Below are 22112 nucleotides of genomic sequence, written 5' to 3'. Positions count from 1 at the left end.
CTTAGCTACATTGGTGGACGATTGTACTACAAAGGAAGAAAACCGCTGGTCAAGCCTCGAAACTCACCTTGAGATCCGTTCGCCTGGGTAAAATCCACTTCACCAAACACGGTGCCGTCGGATCCCACGTGTGCCACATGACGAAAGTCATTCTGAGGGAGACTAATCTTGTCTGCTGTCAGTCGGGAAATTCGGGTCCCATTATGACCCGTATTCGTTGTTACCGAGCTGCCAAATTTGCCCAGACGCGAAACTGTTTCTTTAGTTACCGACCGGGGAGAGGAAAGCAAGACAAGAGTACAATGACATCAAATAACGTCAGGTACGTTACGAAGATGGAGGCAAAAAGATTTACAAAGTGCATCAAGTCAGTCAGTCAGTCGCATAAAGCGAAATAAATAGTGGTGGCGTTTCTGACTTTTTGGTACCATAGAATGAACAAAGAAATCTACAGATGTAAAATGCCGGTAGGGAGTGACTAGATCAGGTTTGTTCGCAACGCTGAGCCGATCAGAGTGGATGGACTATAAAACATTCACGCACTATACAATTCGGAGAACGGGCACAAACGAGAATGCCATTCAGGCAGACAGTGATAAAAAACATATCGTAAACAGCATGTCCAACTTGTATTATTCCATAAAACAGAAAATAAAAGCAGGCTGAAAGTAAGCACGAGTGGAAAAGTTCCATAAGTCTCATTGGCCCGATTTAATATAAATCCTTAGTTCGCGTACACATCGGTCAATAAAAGACAACTATTATCGAACAGTTAGGTACCAGCTAGTGGCCCAGATGTTCAGCTATAATAAACAAAGTGACCACACATCTCTGGTGTACAATAGGCCCGCAAACTGAAGAAAGCCCGCGCAAGCGCATTAAAAAAACAAGGAAGCGATCTAAAATACGAATTTCTTGACCAGTGAGAAACAATCGTGCAGCTGTAAGACCCTTTCGGTGCTTAGCTTTTACGCCACTCAAGGGAAGCACGAGGGTCAAGATAAAGCCAGGCTGTAGTACCAGTACTTTTCTCAGCTTAGTTCTCGGTCTCAGCCTCCCAAGTTAGCGTTCACGTCAAAACAACCACCAAGGGTGCACAAGGTATATTAACGCCCAAAACGAAATCAGGAACACTTGTACAGCGCTTCATATATATATATATATATATATATTTGAAGAAGGTGCATTTCTCCTGGCACACCCTGAAGTCATATTCCCGAATACAACCAAGCATGTAATCCAGGCGCTGCCNCAGATCTCGGCTTGATGCCGGACCGTCAAGCGTTCCGAATTTTTGGCCAATCTTGCGTGGGACAGGCTTCTCGGCCGTAGCAGCACCTGACTGCGAGTGGTAAAGCAGGATATGCGTGCAATCCCGCCTGATACAGGCCAAGATGGCGGAGCTGAATGCGAACCATGGATCTTCCGGTCAACAATTGCACGCCGTACAAACTGAACCGTCTCGAACCCAGTCCGGTCTGGAACTCTGGCATTAACCTAATGAACTCGCGAGTACGTACCATCAAAAACTGTCAGGGAAGCGGGACACGCCGGTGCAGATCGACAGCATTGCTGTTGCCTCTTTTTTCCATTCGTACGGGTACTGTCATTATCGTTTCATGCATCACACTTTCAGACTCTCACTTCTAACATAAGGCAATGGTGGAACAACAGAATCTCCAACACCAAAAAAGGGTCCGGAAGCAATCGGAGGCAAAAATTCATGGTTCATGCTACCGAAAGTAAATATTTTGTAAACTCCAAGCTAGCCAAACGTTTGCATAGGGACATATACTCATTCATCGCGTTCCATATAACTGCTCAAGGATTAGATAGAACAACGGTAAGTACAATTTCTGTCTTAAAAAGTGACCGATTTGATCAGCAACGTAGTAGAATTCTAGCTGTAAGTTGGCGTCCCTAGTATCATGGATTGATGATCGCCACTGCCGTGGGCCTCCACTTCAAAATACTCCACACTGTCTTTCACTGGCTCAAATGGTATCGTCAGTGTTTGATACTAGCCACTGAGGCCATTAAGAAAAACGTTAGGAAGCGTCTTCTAAGCGAATCTAACATGCTGCTGGGAAGTTGTTGCCTGGAAACATCACAAACGAGAGATTCAGCTGGGTTCCAGGTGAGTCTCTCGGAAAACCAAATTAGTTTGCAAACGAGTGTATATTCGCCAATTTCGTGCAATTTGGTTTCAAGTAGAACATAAGGTCGACGGAAACCCTTGGACTGTGGCTACCTGATGAGCCCCAGAAAAGGCGAAACCGGTCGTGGGCTGTTGACGGATTTTCAGCAACCTTGTGAGTAGTGCATTACAAATATATACTAACACGTTGCTATTTGAAGCGCCAGTGTGAAATAAACGGCCCATTCTGAGTTAATTTCTGTCCACTCAGAGCACTAGGTCACCGGTGTTGCGATTTGCTCCGTAAAGATCATCTTCTTCAGGCAGCTCAACTCCGGTGACGTGCTCGTTAGAGTGAATAAACGGGGCTGAAACGCAACATCCATTCTACTGAACAAAGAGCCTGCATAAAATGCCAGACAGGAAGTGCGTCACAAGGATAAATGGTTGATAAGTCTTTGGTTAAACACAAAAGACATCGTTTGCTAAACAAAACAGACAATGAAAACAAGCCGGTTTGCGAGAATGAGTAAACAGGCATAAGACTCATGCGTAGTCCATCCACAGGCACGCAACTGCCAAGAAAGCTCAAGGGACGCGAACAGAAAGGCGATGACAACTGCGTGTAACAAAGTCAACCCAAAACTCACTTCGAAAAGATAAGTCAGACAGAGAAGCTAGTGTTGACAGTTGAAATAAGAGTAGGGGAAAAACCAGGCGTAATAAGAAATCGATATGTGCACATAAAAGGATCAAGAAAACTGTTCGTCTCAGCAGGTGTCTTGGACAAAATGTGCAGAAAGGACTAGGATCAGGCAAATAAAGATACAGGCCAAAAGGGAACGTTGCCACAATGAATAGCTGACTTCCGTGGGTAATGCCCTGCGTTACATTCAGGCATTTGAACATCAAATTACTTTTCCCGGTAGACTGAGGACCACTACTACAGCCGGTAGTGACTCCCCACAGACTGCCTTTCATGTAAACTAACCTTCAGATATACAGTTTCTGCCATGAAACTATTTCTTCACTTCATAAACAGGTCACGTGAGGTCATGAATCAATCCATTCAATTCACGTCCCGTTCGCAAACGGAAGAAAACAGATCTAGCCATAACTTTGATGCTAACTAACGTATACATCAAGGGGACTGCTCTGTCATTGCACCACAAGATTTATACCGACAGTCATTAGAAAATAAGGCCAAGATGGGTTGGAAATGGTGAATCCCACCCACGCACTCTAATGCTGTTTGGTGACAGAAATGCCAGGGGGCAGGAGACGGAAAATAATTGACTTGGTGGCTGAATCAGCCATGCTAATCCGCCACGGTTACTCTCTCTCTCCGTGTCGACCACCGCTATCCACACACTTGTTTAAAAGGCAGGGAGAAGTGGGGTGTGCATGATTCCAACAAGACCGACTCATGCAATCTCTGAGCACGTATTCTGAGGTCCTGGTTTGAGTGAAAGAGCGTGTGGTTAGCGGAGGTGATACATTCAAGTAATGAGCGGAAACAGGAACCACATGTGATGCAGGTGACTAAAATGCTGTGAGAAGTGAGATCTGGCATACTTGTAAACAGTGACACTCCTCGACTGGAGGCTTTAGATAAAAGGCAATTCGAAGATCTGGTGCCCGTGCGAAATTATCTGTGGTTCGGTATGATTTGGCCATATATGGACATTTGGTATGCAACGACAAGGCAGTGAGTGTTGCTACCCGTAAGAAACAGTGAAATTCAATGCAAACCCTCGACTGTCACCTGTCGAGCCACAAGAACTACTGACTGATAGTAGTTACGTGCACAAAATCAACAGGGGTGTTTACCCCGGAACTGATCGGGAGGCACGCGAGTGGTATGTGTTGTTCGTAGAATTTCGCTTTGCGCCGATTGAAAAATGGAATTCTGTTGCGGAATTCGCGGGACCACTTTGTAACATTTGCTTTTATTTGACCGACGAATGATTGGAGGCAATGAATCTCCAGGAAGACTCGTTCGGGAGAAGATCTGTGTCCAGGTTTTGTAACTAAGATGCAGATTAGAGTTTTGCTTCCTTGTTCAATGGTCTGTAGCCGGTCAGTTGGCATTTCCGAATAAATAACTCCGCAGCGAAGGCCTTCTTCCTTTCAATAGTAGTTACGCGCACAAAGTCAAGAGGGGTGTTTACCCTGGAACATTATCTCTGTTAAGAAAGTGAAAGCGTGCCGGCTGCATTTCAAAATGAGGTTTGGTGATTTACAAGTATAACTGATGAGAATGTCAATTTTCGAACATCACATGGAGACCCGGACGCAGAGGTGGAAAGGCCAGAAACGACAATTCTCGGTGAACGCAGAGAATTCGTGGTTCCCCACGAAAATGGCCCAAAAACGGTAGTTAGCGAACCGATCGGGGGAAGCAAAGTAGAGAGTCAAGGAACACTACCTACCTCTCCGACTCAAGCGTAACAGAGACTTGGGTGGGAGTAACGTTCCACCAGCACCACTGCTATTTCCACCTGAAGGTGGACCGCCACTGACAGTCCGATCACCCAGCTTCGATGATCCATCCTTCGAAGCTGACGAATCGAAGGAATACGGTTTGAGGATGGAGGTTGGAAGGCATCCAACCAGACCTGTCTGATGACTGACAACTTTCCAAAGATGTGAGCTTCTGTAAGTAGAGATAGACAAGTAAACGAGAACTTCAGAAAGACGCTGGGGCGACGAAAATGCCAAAATACCGTGCCTTCAAACAGGGTTTGAACAACGAACTAAGGGTTCGGCAGATGATTGAGATAAAAGTTGGTAACGAACCCAATCCGTCGCACGATCTCATTGAGCGTGACTGACACTACGTACGAAGGGCCATGGGGTATAAATAAACGCTTCTCGGAACACGTTTCATTCGAGTGGGCGTTGGTGCCATCGGCTCTTTGGTTCTCGCCTGCATCATGTCACTTACCCTTCTGTTTTTGGAGAGCGGATGAGTTATGGACTGGAAATACACGGTACGCCTGGGTCTGATCAAGTAAGTTGGATTATGAAAGCAGTGTTATACACGACTCGTAGACAGAGAACCTTCGACGAGTCGAGCAGAGCAGACAAGCGGCAGAAAACTTGGTCCGCAAGTCAGGGGTATGTGGTAAACTCTAGAGGTTCCGACAGTGAGTAAAACTGACTGTTTGGCAGATGCGCAACACAGCCAATAGCTGAACAGATCAATGATTACCTCCCAGTCCTCGCATCATTCCTACCAACGCGATCGATCGACTATTCTACGCGAAAGCCGAATAAATTCAGGATGGCGGAATGAAAACCGGTTTTTGGCCACATTTCATTACTTGAACCATTATATTAGTTGGCAAATCATAAACGTTGAAGTTTCATTTTGCGACGGTTAATTAGGGAACAAAAAGAACATTGGGCTTACCTGATGAGCCTCAAGAAGGGCGAACCGGTTACCTGATGAGCCTCAAGAAGGGCGAAACCGGTTGTGGGCTGTCGAAGAGTTTTCAGCAACCTTGTGAGTAGTATGAGAATACTGGGCTGTTTGACAAACTGTCATCTGCACTTACATTTACGAATTTTCTAAACTAGACCTATTCTGAACCAGTTACCCTCCCAACGATCTGAGACCTTCAAAGTCATTGCCGCTCGATCCATTCTGCCTGAATGAAACGGAGCAAACAAGCGGCGAGTAAACACTTAGCACTGTTACTCTCGTGGACTACTCGATCTGCAAGGACATGTGTCTTGCTCACAATGTGCCATTACCGGAATTCCGTAAGAACGACTGAAAGGTTCGACCGGAAGTCTGTTAAAACAAAAAGCAGAGATACCTTCCGGGATGCTCGCGTTTTAACTAATAGGAAGAGGACTAACCGTTTTCCAAGAACATAGACTAACTCATTCTCCCGAACGGATAGATGCCGGCCAAGGGATCGAGATAGCGGGAGGGCAAATGGAATCGGATGTTCATTGGCTGCACCGTTGGTCAGTGATTTGTTATCGTCCCTGTCACTATCGGCCATTTCCATTTCGGATCGATAGGCGCGCACAGCCAACCACCGTTCAGGGCATAAGCGAGGAAGCATTGCTAGTTGGGATAAATGCAGGAAAGGGTGATCATGAATCGGTGAGGGGTAATTGGCAGTATAATTCAGTAAATTTGGGCACAGATTTCTATAAATTTCCTGGCATGCTACAGCATGGGGACTTCGGGCAACTTCCTAAATGCCTCGAGGAACCAGGAATACAGCAACTCAAAGATCAATGATAATTCAATATCCCAGAAAGCTATTCTTGCGATGGTGCTCTTGTCACAATCAACCATGATGTTTATAACACAAGAATCTAAAAAAACGGATTGGGGCAACTTTTCAAACATCCCCTTCAAGTTTCTTAGTCGATTCAGAAGAAAAACTGTGATTGGAAAACATGTGGTCGGGTTTGATAAACACGAATTTTTTCGGTATCGGAGCAAGAATTCGCTGTTGGCCTGTTTTGAGTACTCAAACAAAATTTTGCGTTTGCTAGACCATGTTTTATGATCAGTCATTTATATCAACCTGACTTAAAGCCAATCTTGTCAGTCCCAGATGTACAGGCTAGAAATGCATAGATTTCAACTGCGCAGCTTCAGCAACGTAATCGGGTCACCTCATTGGGTGAACTGATTCAGAACCAGTTTTGATCGGCCTAAGATTAGAAAAATACGCACCCATTGGAGGGTTTTCAGTTTTAGTGTCCTTTTAAATGACTGTTTAGGTTCTGTGAAGCTTTCGAAAGAAGAGAGAGGCGTGAACAGAATTGTGAGAGGCGTAAACGATCCTAAGTTAGCACCGAAAATTTACAATACAGCCGAAGTAACACACATTGAAGGAGGGTAAACTGGGGACTATGTTTCAGTATTGGTAGCCTGGGTAGGACACTGCTAGGTTGCCCAGGCCTGGACTGAGGAAGTCGAGAGGCAAAGGTTGGGTTCGAACCACGGACATTGTGGTCAGTAAATTCGCGCTCTAACCACTTGGGCAATCTCGCCCTAACCCTGGGTGCGTTCAGTGGCAGTTGGTTTGTTCATCTGACTTGGTAACTGGCGTGTAAACGTTTAGTCGTCATTCAACGAGACATCATTGGTGCGCAGTGCTAGTAACCGTTTGCCGACTGCGCTACCACATGACACACAGTGATTCTCTTGTTCGATCAAACTGTGTCTACGTTTATGCCGTTCCGTTCAAGAGTTCTGGTAATTCAATTCAAGGTAATTCAAGGTTTAATGGTCTAAAAAGCAATTAACTTTACAACGACCATAGGGTGAACGTATATATACAAAGGGACGCAAAAAATGCGTAATATCTGCTGAGTATCACATGGAGTTAAACAGTTCCAGATTCGGTTTGGACATAAGATATGCATCTAAATTGTTCTTGAAAATTGTTAAACTCGGCGAATGTACAACATTGGGAGGTAGGGAGTTCCAGATGAAACATACACGGACCGCAAAAAAGTTCCGTCGACAGTTCACCCTCAAGTGAGGTACCGCGAGCGAAAAGTTATGCCTCCTGTCCGTTCGTGGTCGACGTCGGACAAAAAGATTTTCCAGCGGATGATTAGGTGTCTTCAGTATATTATATGTTAGAATTAGGTCTTCCCTGATGCGCCGATAGTAGAAGTCACATAGGTTGAGACTGGCAATCCTGTCTTCGTATGGTTTATTGTGCAATCCAATTACCAGCTTCGTGGCTCGATGATATATTCACTGTAGAAGAATATACCATTGAGCCACGAAATGAAGCCTGATAGTGAATGTGTGCCAGTTTATACTCTTCACAATTGTCCGGCTAGATGTAAACTGGTTTATTAGAGACGTATGCAGATTCAACACTGACGACTCTTGAGCCAATGTCACGTCGCCGTTGAAATCTGTCCAGTTAGAAGCGCTGGACTGTAAGCGATGTTCCCGAAATTTGGCTCTCCTTGGTAGATTCGTCTATTGCGCGTACAAGAACCAGATGCAAGTGTTTTGGTTGCATGCTGCCAGCAAATCCTTCGTTCTAGCTGTGTGCAACGAGGATAATTGAGCTGGTTATGGACTGAATCTTCGCTTTTCCAACACCATGCCAAGGCCTTCTTCTATCTCACTTTGTCGGTATCATCAGAAGACCTCATGTGTTAATTGCCTGACGGCCTCACAGTGCATCATCCCACACAAATGACCTGTAAACTCTACCTATAACCTGCTCGCCACCTCGTCGGTTGGACAGGTCAGTAAAGCGTCGCCAGAGGCATGGTATGAAGTGGTATTTCGTTTCCTTTGTCTTGGTAAGGACGTAATGAGTCTTAGACTAGCGGGTGTGTCACTAACATTTGTGTAAGCCCTTATCCTTTCTTGGAAACTGTGTCGCGGTTGGTCAGTTTTGGCTTTCCTGCCGCACCACATATGCTGGCAGCATTCGGACTAACGGCAAGGCATGATATTATAGTCTTTATGTATTATTTTATTTATTGTTCAGCTGCAACACCCTTCGGTGCCTAGCTGCCATGCTACCCGAAGGAAGCGTGAGGGATGGGATACTGCCAGGTTGCCCAAGCCTAGCAGAGGAAGTCGAGAGGCAGAGGTCGGGTTCGAACCACGGACCTTCCGGTCAGTAAGTTTGCGCTCTAACCAGTTGGGCCATCTCGCACCCAACATGATAGCCTAACGATAGCTCTACCACGGCGCCTATAACACTTACGTTTACTTCAACTTCCACTGACAAGCCACTTGTCTTCTGGTAGGTGTCATCGTATGACGCCAGTGTGGATCCTTTATTCTTCTGGCAACAACATAAGAAATCGGGTTCTGATGGTACCAGGATTATTCCGTACTCAGCCATTTATTCAGCCTCGGCGATGATGTCTATACCGCCCATCAAATTTTTAAGAATTCCAAACTTATTGGCTAACGGATCACTGTTAATCTTGTGGTATGGCCGAGGTGTTGGGCTTGAAAGTTATATCTATAAGCGATCAGTTCACACCAATGTCAATCGTATCCTTATTTATTGTACGGAGGTGGTGGCCGACCAGAAAACTCACAGTGTTTGTCTCGAGTGGATGTTTGCTCCTGGAGTATGCCTGTAAATCTTCTACAGGAGGGAATATTGGGTGCATTCTTACGGAGGACTGGTGCAATATGTTGGCAACGCAGAACAATTGTGATCAGCTGATGTTTTAACAGTTTCCACATAGTGGGGGACAAACAGGCTTCACCTTTATCCACCAAACCAACACTGCCCGAGGGGATATGGCTACTAGTAGTAAAACCCTCAAGGTCATCAAGCGTATGTTGATGACAGCACGAAGCCACAAGCAATGGGTAGGTTTGGCTCATCCAAACTTCAGTAAGAAAGTTCAAGATCTGTGCTTCATATATCCAATGCAGGAGGAGAGATCAGCGTTGATGTTTTCCTGTACCCCGACACAAAGATGACGATCCGAATAGTGTAAGACGGCATGTCCCATGAAACGTAATGTAAATATGCGTTGCTCGGGGGTGACGAGATAGCAGCATCGAATCTGGCGCATAAAGTATATCGTCACGGCCCGAACTTCCAAATGGATATTCGGCGTACACGCCGGTAAATGGTGGCAGGTGTTCATTTCTGGCAAACGGTGCACAAAAATGCACCAGTCATCAATAGCAAGCCGAGCTTATCATAACCACCGAACAGAACACTGGGTACAAAATAAACAGGTGGTTTTCGACAGATGCACGCAGTACAATATCATTCCGCTGTAACACCCTTCGGTGCCTAGCTGTCATGCTATCCGAAGGAAGCATGAGAGCTGGGATACTGCTAGGGGAAGTCGAGAGGCAGAGGTCGGGTTCGAACTACGGACCTTCCGATCAGTAAACTCGCGCTCTAACCAGTTGAGCCATCTCGCCTCGCAGTACAATACTCCGGCTGCCCCAAACATTGATGGCACCTTGTGCCAGCATTTTGATACGCTCAATCGATCACAAGGATGAGCACATCAGCCATCCTCAAGTGATGAACAGGCTTAGTCGATGAGATTGGGCAGACTCATTGAAATGCCCACGATAGGTGGGAGATCTATAGAGCGAACGATGCACGGTTGAGTGGGCAACGACGAGGCGGAACTGGTCGGTCGATACTTTTAGGTGTTCTGATTGACGGACCCAATGTATCAATGAGGCCAGCGAAGATTGTGACCTGGGACCTGAATTACCGGGCTTATTGAATGCAGGGAACTGGATTGAAAGCGATTCAATTATCAAACAGGTGGCAATGCAACTAACCACTGATACCTATGAAGCCCGCCAGGAATTCATTGGAGAAGAATGGGAAGCAAGGTATCAGGAAGGTCACATTCCTGAGAGCAACCACTGAATGCCCGGAATCTACTGAGGCTCGCAGCTCCGCTAGATATTGACCAGACAGAAACGCCCCCTCAATATGCAGCGCTTCCTAGCCTTGTATCAAACCCAGACAGCGAGAGTCAACGTTGGTCAAGGTCAGACAACGCCCCCGCAATATGCAGAGCATCGCAGCCTCGTTCCAAAGCCAGACACGTGCGCCAGTATTGGACCGATTTCAGACAATGTTCCTCCAATAAATAGCTTGAGACCGTTGTACATTCGCACTCGAATGCACTCACGCTCTCGCACTCGCTTGTTCGGAATAAAGCTGTTGTGTTCCCTTCTGTGAGTCTTTTCTCTCCGACACTAGGCACTGGAGCAGGTCAGCAGCAGATAGCACAGATTTGCGAAACAGCAGCTATAACACAAGGCATAGCCGATATCAAACATATCGGCTTCTTAAAATAGCAACATCATTCTTTCTACATTGGTTTCGAATCTGTGAATTAACGAAATACGGTTGATGTCAATGAGCATTTCGTTTAATAGTTCAAAAGAGATCAGGTCCGCGGTGTTCCGACAAGTGTGATTCTACGTCCTATAGAGATGTTTACCAAGTAGCTATCCTAAACGGGACAAAACAAGAAAGCATGTTTTCACTGGGTGAAGCCAGAAACAGATCGCTGATATCTCTTATGTGACACGTACCACGGTTGGCAACAATGTTCGAAAGAATATTGGAAAAATCATTAGGATATTCACGGCCGTTTGCCATCAAAATCAAGGGTCAATTGTGACAAGGGGTGGCACATTACAGGTGTTCATCGATATGGGCGTACATTCGCTGCGATTTTGAGTACAGATCAGTAAGATATCGCTGATATCTTTGGTTTCACGATGTACATGTTGCCACTTCATCCAGCAAGCACGTGCTTTCTGGATTTGTCCTGCCTGCTGAACACTCCGGATCGACGCCTCAAAACTACTCAACCGCATTGAGATGATGCAGATCGACCGCTGTGAGTGTACTGCTACTTTTTTGTTTCACGTCTCACTAGCTTCCCTAGTATCGTGCGAGTGTCCTATGTGTACGGACATCGAAAAAGAACAATGACGTTTCATCCGAGAGATTTGCTTTAAATGGCGAGAACAAATTAGTGAAGCATGCTTAACGGTAGACTGATTGGCCTCCCCACTTTGGAAGCAAATGTTTCTGATTTGGAAGTTATAAATCCCTCATTTGAAGTTGGACTGAAGACGGATGGTGGCAGAAGAACCAAATTGAAATAGATATATGTAATGCACTACTCGTCGACAGCCCACGACCGGTTTCGCCCGTTTTGGGGCTCATCAGGTAGACGCAGTAGTGCATTACAAATATACATGTACCACCATATATCGAATATCGTAGCGACTGAAACATGAGGCGGTTTGATGCAGCACATTAAGTTGCCTGGTAACATTACAAACGAGAGTTTCGGCTGGGTTCCAGGTGAGTCTCTCGAAAAACAAAATTAGCTGGCAAATGAGTCTATTTCGCTGAAATAGATATCCTTCATAAGACCCATTCACCTTGGGTCCAAAATTTTTCGATATAACTCTTATTTTTGTTTTGTAATTACGGTGAGTAAATTTCGTGAAGGAGACTACTCACGAGGTTGCTGAAAACTCTTCGACAGCCCATTGGACCCATTGAATAAGTGCGGTTCCCGAATTTTCGTCAAATTTATGTTCACTCTGAAGACAGAGAAATTCGCATAATACACTCATTTGTACACCAATCGGTTTTTAACGGGAAACCCAATTAGATCGGATCCGAAGTGGTGTCCAAGGCTGCCCCGTTTTTCAGTTGGTGCGATACTTAAGATATTCGATGCATCGCATTGAAAAATAGCCTGAACGAGAGATTCAGTTGAGATTCCCCCACCCCCCAGGTCGAACCTCAATTGGTGTGCAAATGAGTGTATTTCGTAAATACGCTGAGTAATGTTTAATGAAGGATAGTTCGCAGAAAACTTGGGTGCGTACCTCTCGAATACATTGAAAAAGAGTATGGAAAACTCATCCTTTTTCGGGGAAAAATAAGATGAGTGATGTTAGTTCCAAGTTCCATTAACTTCGGGTGGTGAAAAGAGAGGCGAGCCTTTGCCAGCTAAGCATGTTCGATATTGTCCCTTTCAGATCAAATGTGGCCCCGGTCATGAACGCTGCAGTTCAGACGTTCATATATACTACAAAAACCACGGATCTTCGGATGGAGCAAGACCTCGTTTTCTTAGCATCGATCAAGCCGAGCAGTGCAAACCGACTATGCGTATTCCTCGTCCAGCATGACGGCCAAGGGGGGGGGGGTTCAACGTCAGATACCAGCGTCAGGGGATTTTTGAATTAACTTTCTACTAACATCATCCCGATCAAGGGGGCTTGTGTTAAAAAAAGCGGTGTTTCGGAAAGGTTCCATCTCGTCCCATAATATAATAATACAATATAGTATATATATAGTATATATATATAATATAATATCGTTCAGCTGTGGCACCCTTTCAGTGTCTAACTGCCATGCCACCCGAAGGTTGCACGAGGGCTGGGAGACTGTCAGGTTGCCTAAGCCTAAACACGGAAAGTCGAGAGGCAGAGGTCGGGTTCGAACCACGGACCTTGTGGTCAGTAAATTCGCGCTCTAACCACTTGGGCCATCTCACCCCCCTACATATTACATATAATATAATAAAATATGTCAAGTTATAACAAAATGTGAACAGCTTTACCTAATCTAACGCGGTTGAAGCTAATTGAGGCTTACTGCAGAACTTAAGATCACAAAAAACACCGGCCACGTGAACCAGGTACATGCAGAATGAGGAAAGGGATGTCTGGATGTAGAATTGAACCACCAACTCGGAACATTCGTCCAGCAAGTGAGTGCCATTCGCACCCAACTACGGTTAACATGGCACTCGGTCTGTACAACCCCGTGTTACGCAGCCTAATCACCGCCAAAATGGGGTATTTGATTTGTTGATTGATTTGATTTGATTTGTTGATCCTGAGAACGCAGTACTCATTTGGAAGCGTAGGTAGCCACCTGCTGGGCTGATCGCCAGAGTCGAGACAGTCCGCACTTAAACGACCAACAAAACACCAGGGCTACGGTAGAACTCTCATGCCTACGCTGCCGGGACGTAACGATCCAGCGCGGGCAACCGAAATCACATATGACACAGAAGGCTGCGTCACGAAAATTGAAGTCAGCTGTTTGGTCTAGTCACTTGGGGGGTGCGTACAGTCATCGCCATAAATAAGGTGCGCTCTTCTGACCACTGGTTGACTAGTTTACGAACGTTTGAAATAATTCGACACGAACACGTCGGTTGTGTGTGTGTGTGTATGTCTACCCCACCACCAAGTGACAATACGAAGCAGAAAACAAAGCTAGAAACGAGTGGGTTCCAGCGAAAGTGGGTGAATCAGATGATCTGAACCAGCCCGCACACACTTCTCTTGGCAATAATTAATGACCAACAGACCGAGTCTATGCATGTGGTTGCAATCCCGGGATAAGTAGCTACCAGGCCCTGCAATCGCACGTGAAAAAACAGCTGTAAGGTTTGCGAACCACACTCATCTGCATATCAATTTGGCTTTGACGGGAGAGTCACCTAGAACCCAGCTAAATCTCTCCTTTATGATGTTTTTAAGCAGTTGAATGTACTGCAACAGGCCGCCTCATGTTTCAGTTGTAACCTCCATTTTTCGTCTTTGTTTCTGAAACATAAGTACTGATTATCAGAACGCAGGTCAGCAGTCGACCTGAAGGTGTCCGCGTGTAGATCGAACTGGGACAGTCGAAATGACGGTTCACGATACTGTTTTAAGCCTGCCCCTATGATTGAATAGTGCTCGAGGTCAGTAACCGTAAGTTATGGTATAAGCTCTGACTTGGAAAATGGTGAAACGAGTGAATCTTCCTCATTTAGGCTTTCCTGGTCATACTTGAGTGACTTGAAAATAGTCCAGTCAACGTGCTTCTTACGGGTTGAACGGCAGCTACGAGTCGAAAAGTTGCCACAGGTTCAAATTCTTGCAATTATGATCAATCGCCATTCCAATTAAGCGTAGTTTTGTGAGAACCGACGCCCGAACCTATCGATCTAAAGGTATACAGTTCGATTGGTAAGTTTCTGAAACTTCGAGCATCGCACCCTGGTCCCTCAACCGAATATGTTGCACATCGGTAAAACGCAGATGATGCCACCACCGTTCGGAGATTTCTTTGTTTTACAAACAAATCCTGCCTAAATACGCTAAAAACGAAAATGGCGCACGAGAAATAGCAGGAGTACGAAGTAATCAATGAACATGGGACAATGAGGAGTGTGAGAAGACTAAAACATTCCACAGTAACACCAGTTCGATGCGTAGGTGCCATGCAGTCCGAAATACGCATAAGCGCTGAGGTACTGTTAGGCTTGACAAGCTTAGATGTGATCAGTTCGGGATCAGTTCCGGCCTTCCGTTCAAGGTTGTGGTTCCAAACTAGCGGCTACCTGTGGGAGGAGCAATCACATCCTAAAAGTGGCGCAACAGTAGAAGAGGTTAGATCTGCAGCAATCGCCATTGCAAGCAGTAGCAGTCCTCACAGTTTCGATAAGACAGCGTGACCCACTCTACCGAGGCTTATGGTTGATTAACATGGGAAGATAAGAGTACACAAACGACTCATCTGGTTATCAGTTTGTTCGTTCAGCTGACGAATCGAAGATGAAGCATACAACCTAAGCTACTGATATTTGTTTCAGTAGCATGTGCCTCATCCAACAGATGAGACCAAAAGGTTCGTACGAAGCGGAATCAGTCCAACGCTGGTGTTAATGTACAGCGATCGTAAGACGAAAATGATCGTCGACGGTTCATCAAATCATAACTCGTATCACCATACAGGTCCCAAGAAAACCCAAGGCTGAGGGATCGACTCCTTAGTAAGAGACCGGTGGTAAAATTCACTGTCCTCTCGGCTGTGATAAACCGCCAAGCTGTGGTTGAAAAGACAGAAACACCGGGAAACTTAATTATGAGTTTAGATGCCAGGTTGACTATACTGCACCAATCTCGGAATGGAGAGTACACTGAACCTCGGGTAAAACAAATGTGCTCGCCTGTTTTGGGGCATGCCAACGCAACGGTAAGCTAGAGCAACATACGTTAACTGAACCATAGCAAGTACACGGCTCTACTTTTTAAAGTGACTAATGTTTGTTTCGTGAAAAGCGGCAAGAATATCACAGATTGGAAAGTAGGTTTTGTAGCCGTGTTACTGGCTAAGTCTATGCGGTCAACATGAGTTAACAAGACTAGACAACAGCTGTTGATCACATACTTGGACGCTAATGGGTTACATACGTCCTAATCCTGACCAGATCTTTCCTTGTTCACGTAGGTTATTCTCTATCCAACACTGTAAGGGCATTAAGCACAGGCTACACTTAGCAAAATCCACTAGACTCCTCGACATCTGGAGTGAGGGTAAACGTAGACACAATCGACGGATACTTACGAGGCCTGTGGACCAAATTTAAACCTGAGGACAATCGCAGTGACTAAAAAAGCGTTCATGGCACAGCAGTGAAGTAGGACAACAATGTCAATTGTAAAAATAACCCTAGGAAGAGTGTGCCAGAACGTCATAGCAGCAATGAAGACTAAAATGCCGCGCGAAAAGATACATTCAAGGATCCGTTTAAGAATTTTTCAATCATTCCAAACGAGAACGTTTTGAGCGAACGTCCGAATACGACTCCACCGAGAAAGCCGTAAAAGTCACCGTAAAACTTTGAATGTATTTCATAACAGGTACTATAACTTACCCCTGAAAGAAGCAAAAATATGGGGGGAAACCTACCTGTATCTCAAATAATCGAATGACTGAACAGTTCGATGGCGAACCGCCGTCATCGGAAGTTTCAGCTAAACCTATAGGACCTTTGTTCCGTAAAAATGATAACTCATAATCATAGTTTGATGGGTCAAAAAGCGATGAAATGTGTATATTTGTAATGCACTACTCATAAGTCTGCTGAAAATCCGTCGGCAGCCCACGACCGGTTTCGCCCTTTTGGGGGCTCATCAGGTAGGCGCAGTTCACGGGTTTCCGTAAAATTACAGATATATACATATATCACGATATCTCGAATGTCGTAGCGACCGAAACATGAGGCAGCCTGGTGCAGCGCATTCAGTCGCCTGGAAACATCACAAACGAGAGATTCAGCTGGGTTCCAGGTGAGTCTCTCGAAAAACCAAAGTAGTTTGCAAATGAGTGTATATTCGCCAATGAATTATGCTCTAGGCAATCTCACTACCCACGAAGCACCGCAGCATAGAAATCCTAACTGACGGCACGTTGGCAAAAAACATGTGATCGGATCCTGAAAAGCTCAGCCACGCAAAGTGTTTGATTCTCACAGAGACGCGTTGAGGGGGAGGGGGAATAGAAGGATCGACCGCGTGAGCTTTTGGGGAGATACCTCACGTTGTTAACCAATCGACCAATCTGCACGACTAGAGTACCTTACTCAGACATAAATTCCGGTTTAACCAGGCTTTTATGTGATCAGATAACCTGGTTAATGGCTAATATTCATATTGTTATATACCAATAATAGCTGGGACAAATCCTTCGCAAACGAGACTCCGAAATGTCCACAGTACTTGTGTCACCTCTGTCATGCTGAGAATGGTTCTATCGCAGAGAGAAGGATAATAGAAAATTTGCCTGTCTAAAATCAGGGCCAAAGTTGAACGACTTGGCCTGCATGTTGTCTACGAGATCAAGCAGTGGGACAGAAACTGTTCATTGTGTACCAAAGGCAGTAGTGATTTAAGGTATTCGTACAGCCCACCTATAATCCTCCAGGAGAAAGTCACTGTGAAGTGATGTATCCCAAAAGTCGTATGACCTCACCGGACGCTATCGAAACATTTATGATAAGATGCCGAAAAGTCTAGCCAAACGTGGTCTTTCGCCCTGACCGGACTCGGTAGCCGGGCCTAGAGGGACCAGCCACGTGACTTTTTGGTTGAGTTTCAGCCTGGTTACGGGCATGGTTTTTGACTAATATGGAAGGTGGATAGAGATATCTCGGAAACAGGAGCGCAAGTGAAAAAGTGAAAGGATTACGTCTTTGCCTCTGGCCATTTGACGTAGGTCACTCCGGGTGCCACATTAGGGGATGCAATAACAAAGCAAATGGGTTTGTTGGCCGTTTTCTACCCTCCTAGGCCATCTTCAGCCTGGACTCAATCAAGTGATGAAAAGCTCTTCGACGGAAGGTACGTTCCGATACTCGAGACATACAACTACGCCAGCACAATCTTTCAGCTCACATCGACTCACCTAACCTGTTTGCTATTCCACTGAAACGTATAAGATACACCCCAGCACTGCGACAGCATGACATCAGTGTCCAACACCGACGCTTCACTATCGTACAACAATGATGTATTTGAAAGTCTTATTGTAAAGAAAAGAATAAAGGTGAACGGGGAAGGGACTTGGTGATAGCTTGCTACAACCATTTCGAGGTGCCTACACTTCCAGACATTCACTCAAGCAATCTGGACAGAAACTGACAACAAAAACGCCACTGACATGACGCTATCGAAACATTTATGATAAGATGCCGAAAAGTCTAGCCAAACGTGGTCTTTCGCCCTGACCGGACTCGGTAGCCGGGCCTAGAGGGACCAGCCACGTGACTTTTTGGTTGAGTTTCAGCCTGGTTACGGGCATGGTTTTTGACTAATATGGAAGGTGGATAGAGATATCTCGGAAACAGGAGCGCAAGTGAAAAAGTGAAAGGATTACGTCTTTGCCTCTGGCCATTTGACGTAGGTCACTCCGGGTGCCACATTAGGGGATGCAATAACAAAGCAAATGGGTTTGTTGGCCGTTTTCTACCCTCCTAGGCCATCTTCAGCCTGGACTCAATCAAGTGATGAAAAGCTCTTCGACGGAAGGTACGTTCCGATACTCGAGACATACAACTACGCCAGCACAATCTTTCAGCTCACATCGACTCACCTAACCTGTTTGCTATTCCACTGAAACGTATAAGATACACCCCAGCACTGCGACAGCATGACATCAGTGTCCAACACCGACGCTTCACTATCGTACAACAATGATGTATTTGAAAGTCTTATTGTAAAGAAAAGAATAAAGGTGGATGGGGGAGGGACTTAGTGCTAGCTTTACACAATCATTCCGAGGTGCCTACACCTCCAGACATTCATTCAGGCAATCTGGACAGAAACTGACAACAAGAACGCCACTGACATCGGTTGGCAGCCATATCTTGTAGTGTCTCCAACCAGGCACAGTGAGGATCACGCGGTCCCCATCCTGGAAGGCGAGTAGCACCGACAGCACCCAAGCGTTTCGTGATCTCCCTCATACTCCTCTGTCAAGTCAAGGGTTGGCCACCTCTCTGTTTACGCCACTCTGAGTTGGGCATGGAAAACAGCACTCTCTTCGGCAAACGATGGCTAGGCATACGCAACACGTGTCCCAAAAGACGCACGTTCTGGTGCTGGAAACGTCCTTTATTGAAAATGCCCGTTGCACTACCGAAAACTCGCTTTCTAACTGCCTCGGTGCGGGCTATAAAACACCAACCTACGATATCTATGGTCCTGAGACGACGATTGTCGTACACTTGGTGTCTGAGTTCCGTTGCTGGACCAGACCAGGCCTAACAGCCATAAAACAAAACAGGTACTTCCTTCGAGATTCAGGGATACACCACTCTGACGCCATAGGTGTCTCAAATTAGCGACCCGGGCCTTGCAGATTCGTGCATTGACGTCGTCTATCACACTACAATCAGAACTAAACAACTTCCAAGATATGTAAAACGCTCCACAACTTCCAGTACCTCTCCTTGGATTTTAAGTGGCGTGTTCAGTGACTGCACGTCCACGAGTATGACCTAACACACTTTGCGGGTGCCGAACAAGTGTCGTCATTTGATTAGAGCGATGCTTCTGATATCTCGCCTGTCAGAGTTTTCGATGTTTTCTGTTTACAATTCCCATATTTCTAGACCACATAACAGTTAAGAACGTGCTGCGGCAGCAGCGTAAATTTCTTTCGTATCCAAGAAATAGGTGTCGTAGGTTAAGACAAGCCACACTGTTGCTGTTTGTTCGATATCCAATTTCGTCCTCGGTTGAAGACGACCCAGATCGATAGCGGAACGTTTTGTCCCGTCTGAGAGTTCACTGTGGTAGAACACAGCAGCCGGACCGAAAAATCAAGGAAATGAACAAGGAAATAAACACAGCGAACTATCAACGTCCCTACAACAACAAACAGGTGGTCAGTCGATTCAAGGCGTTCGATGTCAGGCCTCTAAGAATGGTGCAAAAATATCGACAACTTAAAGTAAAAAAAGAAAACACGGCACACAACTTACCCACTAGATGGCTAAACGTTGGCCTAGCTCTTGGTTCATGCGTCCAACAGGCCCTCATTACTGCGTCGTATATCGCATCCGGGCACGCATCTGGCTGATCAAGACGTGCAGAACGGGGCACATCGATTGCTTCCAACACTTGACGCCCAGTAAGTCCAGCCCACGGAGTGAAACCATAGGTGAACATTTCCCAAAGCGTGACTCCATAAGCCCAGATGTCCGAAGCTGTGCTGAACTGGAGGTCATGGATACATTCTGGAGCACACCAGGCGATCGGAAGTTTGAGGCTCACGTTGAAATTGGACTGATAATAGGATTTACTGAGTTGAAGTGCTCGAGACATTCCGAAATCACTGATTTTTACCTGGAAGATTAGTTTTGAAAATTCCATTGCTGAGTGAGGTTCCGTAGAGAAGGAGACACAAGCAGATGTTGACTGAAAACAAATTTTCGGGAAACGGGCAAAAGCAAACCAACCCTGACAGAACGACTAAAGACATCATCATCATTGTCAGCTGTACTCGTCGTACAGTGGTTGTAGATGCCACAGTTTCGTTCACATTATTGGGGGGGGGGGAGGGGCTGGGTAGGTGGCTGCGCATTGCAGGCGGGAGCTGATAAATTGGTGCATAAATCCAACATTGTCAGTGGGCTGCCAAGTGGGGGATTGGGAAGGGAGCTATGCATTGAAGGCAATAGTTTGGATGAATGGCCGCCACTGAGGGCGCGACTGGTCCATGTCTGACAATGTCTCTGGCCATTGATGTGGCTCGTCTCAGGGTCCCCATCCAGGAAGACGGCAGTGACCAGAGCAGTTGAGTTTGCTGGTAATGGCTTTCATACTTCGCTGCTAAATCATTGTTTGAACGCCTCTGGCTCTCTTTCGCCCTTCACGTGGTTGTGCGAAAAGAGCCATTCGAAAAAGTCGGTCGACCGGCATACGCAGCACGTGGCCAAACCAGCGCGACCTATGCAGTGTGAACAGTTCATCTATCGAAGGTGAGTTATTTCTCCAAGAGTTGGGTTGGAGACCGTTCGCGATTTGAAAGAAATGACAGTAGGGACAATGTGAACTCTGCTTCGAATGTCACCACCAAACTCAGTGTATTTGAACACCCATGTGACACAACACCAAAACCAGCTATTGGGTTGAATTTCATCAATTTGCTACGCCCGAATCACATGTTTCAACCACTCCCACTCTGTTGACCTGAAAATCGATTAGTACAAGTCAGTAGTGAATTCATCTATAAGAAGTGTAGGAATAGGAGTAGTTCACCAGTAACAGCATTTCGGTGCCTAACGGCCATGCCATTCAAAGGAAGCATGAGGGCTGGGATACTGCCAGGTTGCCCAAGTCGAGACATGGTTGTCGAGAGGCAGAGGTCGGGTTCGAACCACGGACATTTCGGTCAGTAAATTCGCGCTCTAACCACTGAACCATCTCGGTGTAGGATATATTAGGTTGAGATTCAGACTTCAGGGACTTACACAGCCTGTCAAAACAGCTGGGAAAAGACACACCGAAGCGGTGCTGGCAGTTCTGAGTTGCGGTGTCAAACGATGCCAATGCTCACGGTAATAATAAACTGTTCGGTGACAAGGTCGATGCCGAAAAAACGTGTAGGTTCGCTGTATGTAGTGTGAATAGCTAATTTAAAAACTAATGATATTCTACCGGTAACAGATCCAGAACGTTATGCGTTAGTGAAGCTTGAAAGTATGCCTCTTTTGAACGGTAGGTACTTCACTTCCACCGATTCGAAACAAAACGAGAGTCTATAGGAGATCTAGTTATCATGAATAATCAGCGGTTTTAAGGCGGTCCTCAGAAATCGATATTCAGTTCGCATGAGCTCTGTATTGCTAGATGGACCATTAGATATGTTGGTGTTATATCTGACTGCTGTCCACGCTCCTGTGCCTAGAGTCGAAAAACACTCGCCGACAAGGAACACAACAGATTTATTGCAACATGCAAGTGTTTTCACTCACTGTTTAACCTTGATCCAAGGCTATCTGATCGGCGGTCAATAAAGCTTGAGGGTCTCAGTCGGTTTTGGGTATTCTGGAATAAACTTCAGGAATCTGACCTTGCTGGCACCTGTCCCTTTGGCCGTTCAACGTAAGATTGTCTGTGCCGATTAAGTTGTAA

General features: G+C 45.8%; 1 protein-coding gene across 1 annotated transcript in view; it reads right to left on the bottom strand.

Moving 5' to 3' along the window:
- T265_06670 (hypothetical protein) overlaps positions 1-22112 on the bottom strand; it is a gene marked incomplete at both ends in the record, with an annotated part of 81763 nt that overhangs the window by 33805 nt on the left and 25846 nt on the right. Inside the window, 4 exons of the mRNA XM_009171995.1 lie at positions 68-172; positions 4570-4793; positions 6005-6218; positions 19958-20321. Coding sequence (XP_009170259.1) covers positions 68-172; positions 4570-4793; positions 6005-6218; positions 19958-20321 — 907 coding nt within the window. The remainder of the gene's footprint in view (positions 1-67; positions 173-4569; positions 4794-6004; positions 6219-19957; positions 20322-22112) is intronic.

Source organism: Opisthorchis viverrini (assembly GCF_000715545.1).
Source record: "Opisthorchis viverrini unplaced genomic scaffold opera_v5_141, whole genome shotgun sequence".
Taxonomy (NCBI): domain Eukaryota; kingdom Metazoa; phylum Platyhelminthes; class Trematoda; order Opisthorchiida; family Opisthorchiidae; genus Opisthorchis; species Opisthorchis viverrini.
The sequence above is the reverse complement of the archived record's forward strand: the minus strand, read 5'-3'. Positions and strand labels throughout refer to the sequence as shown.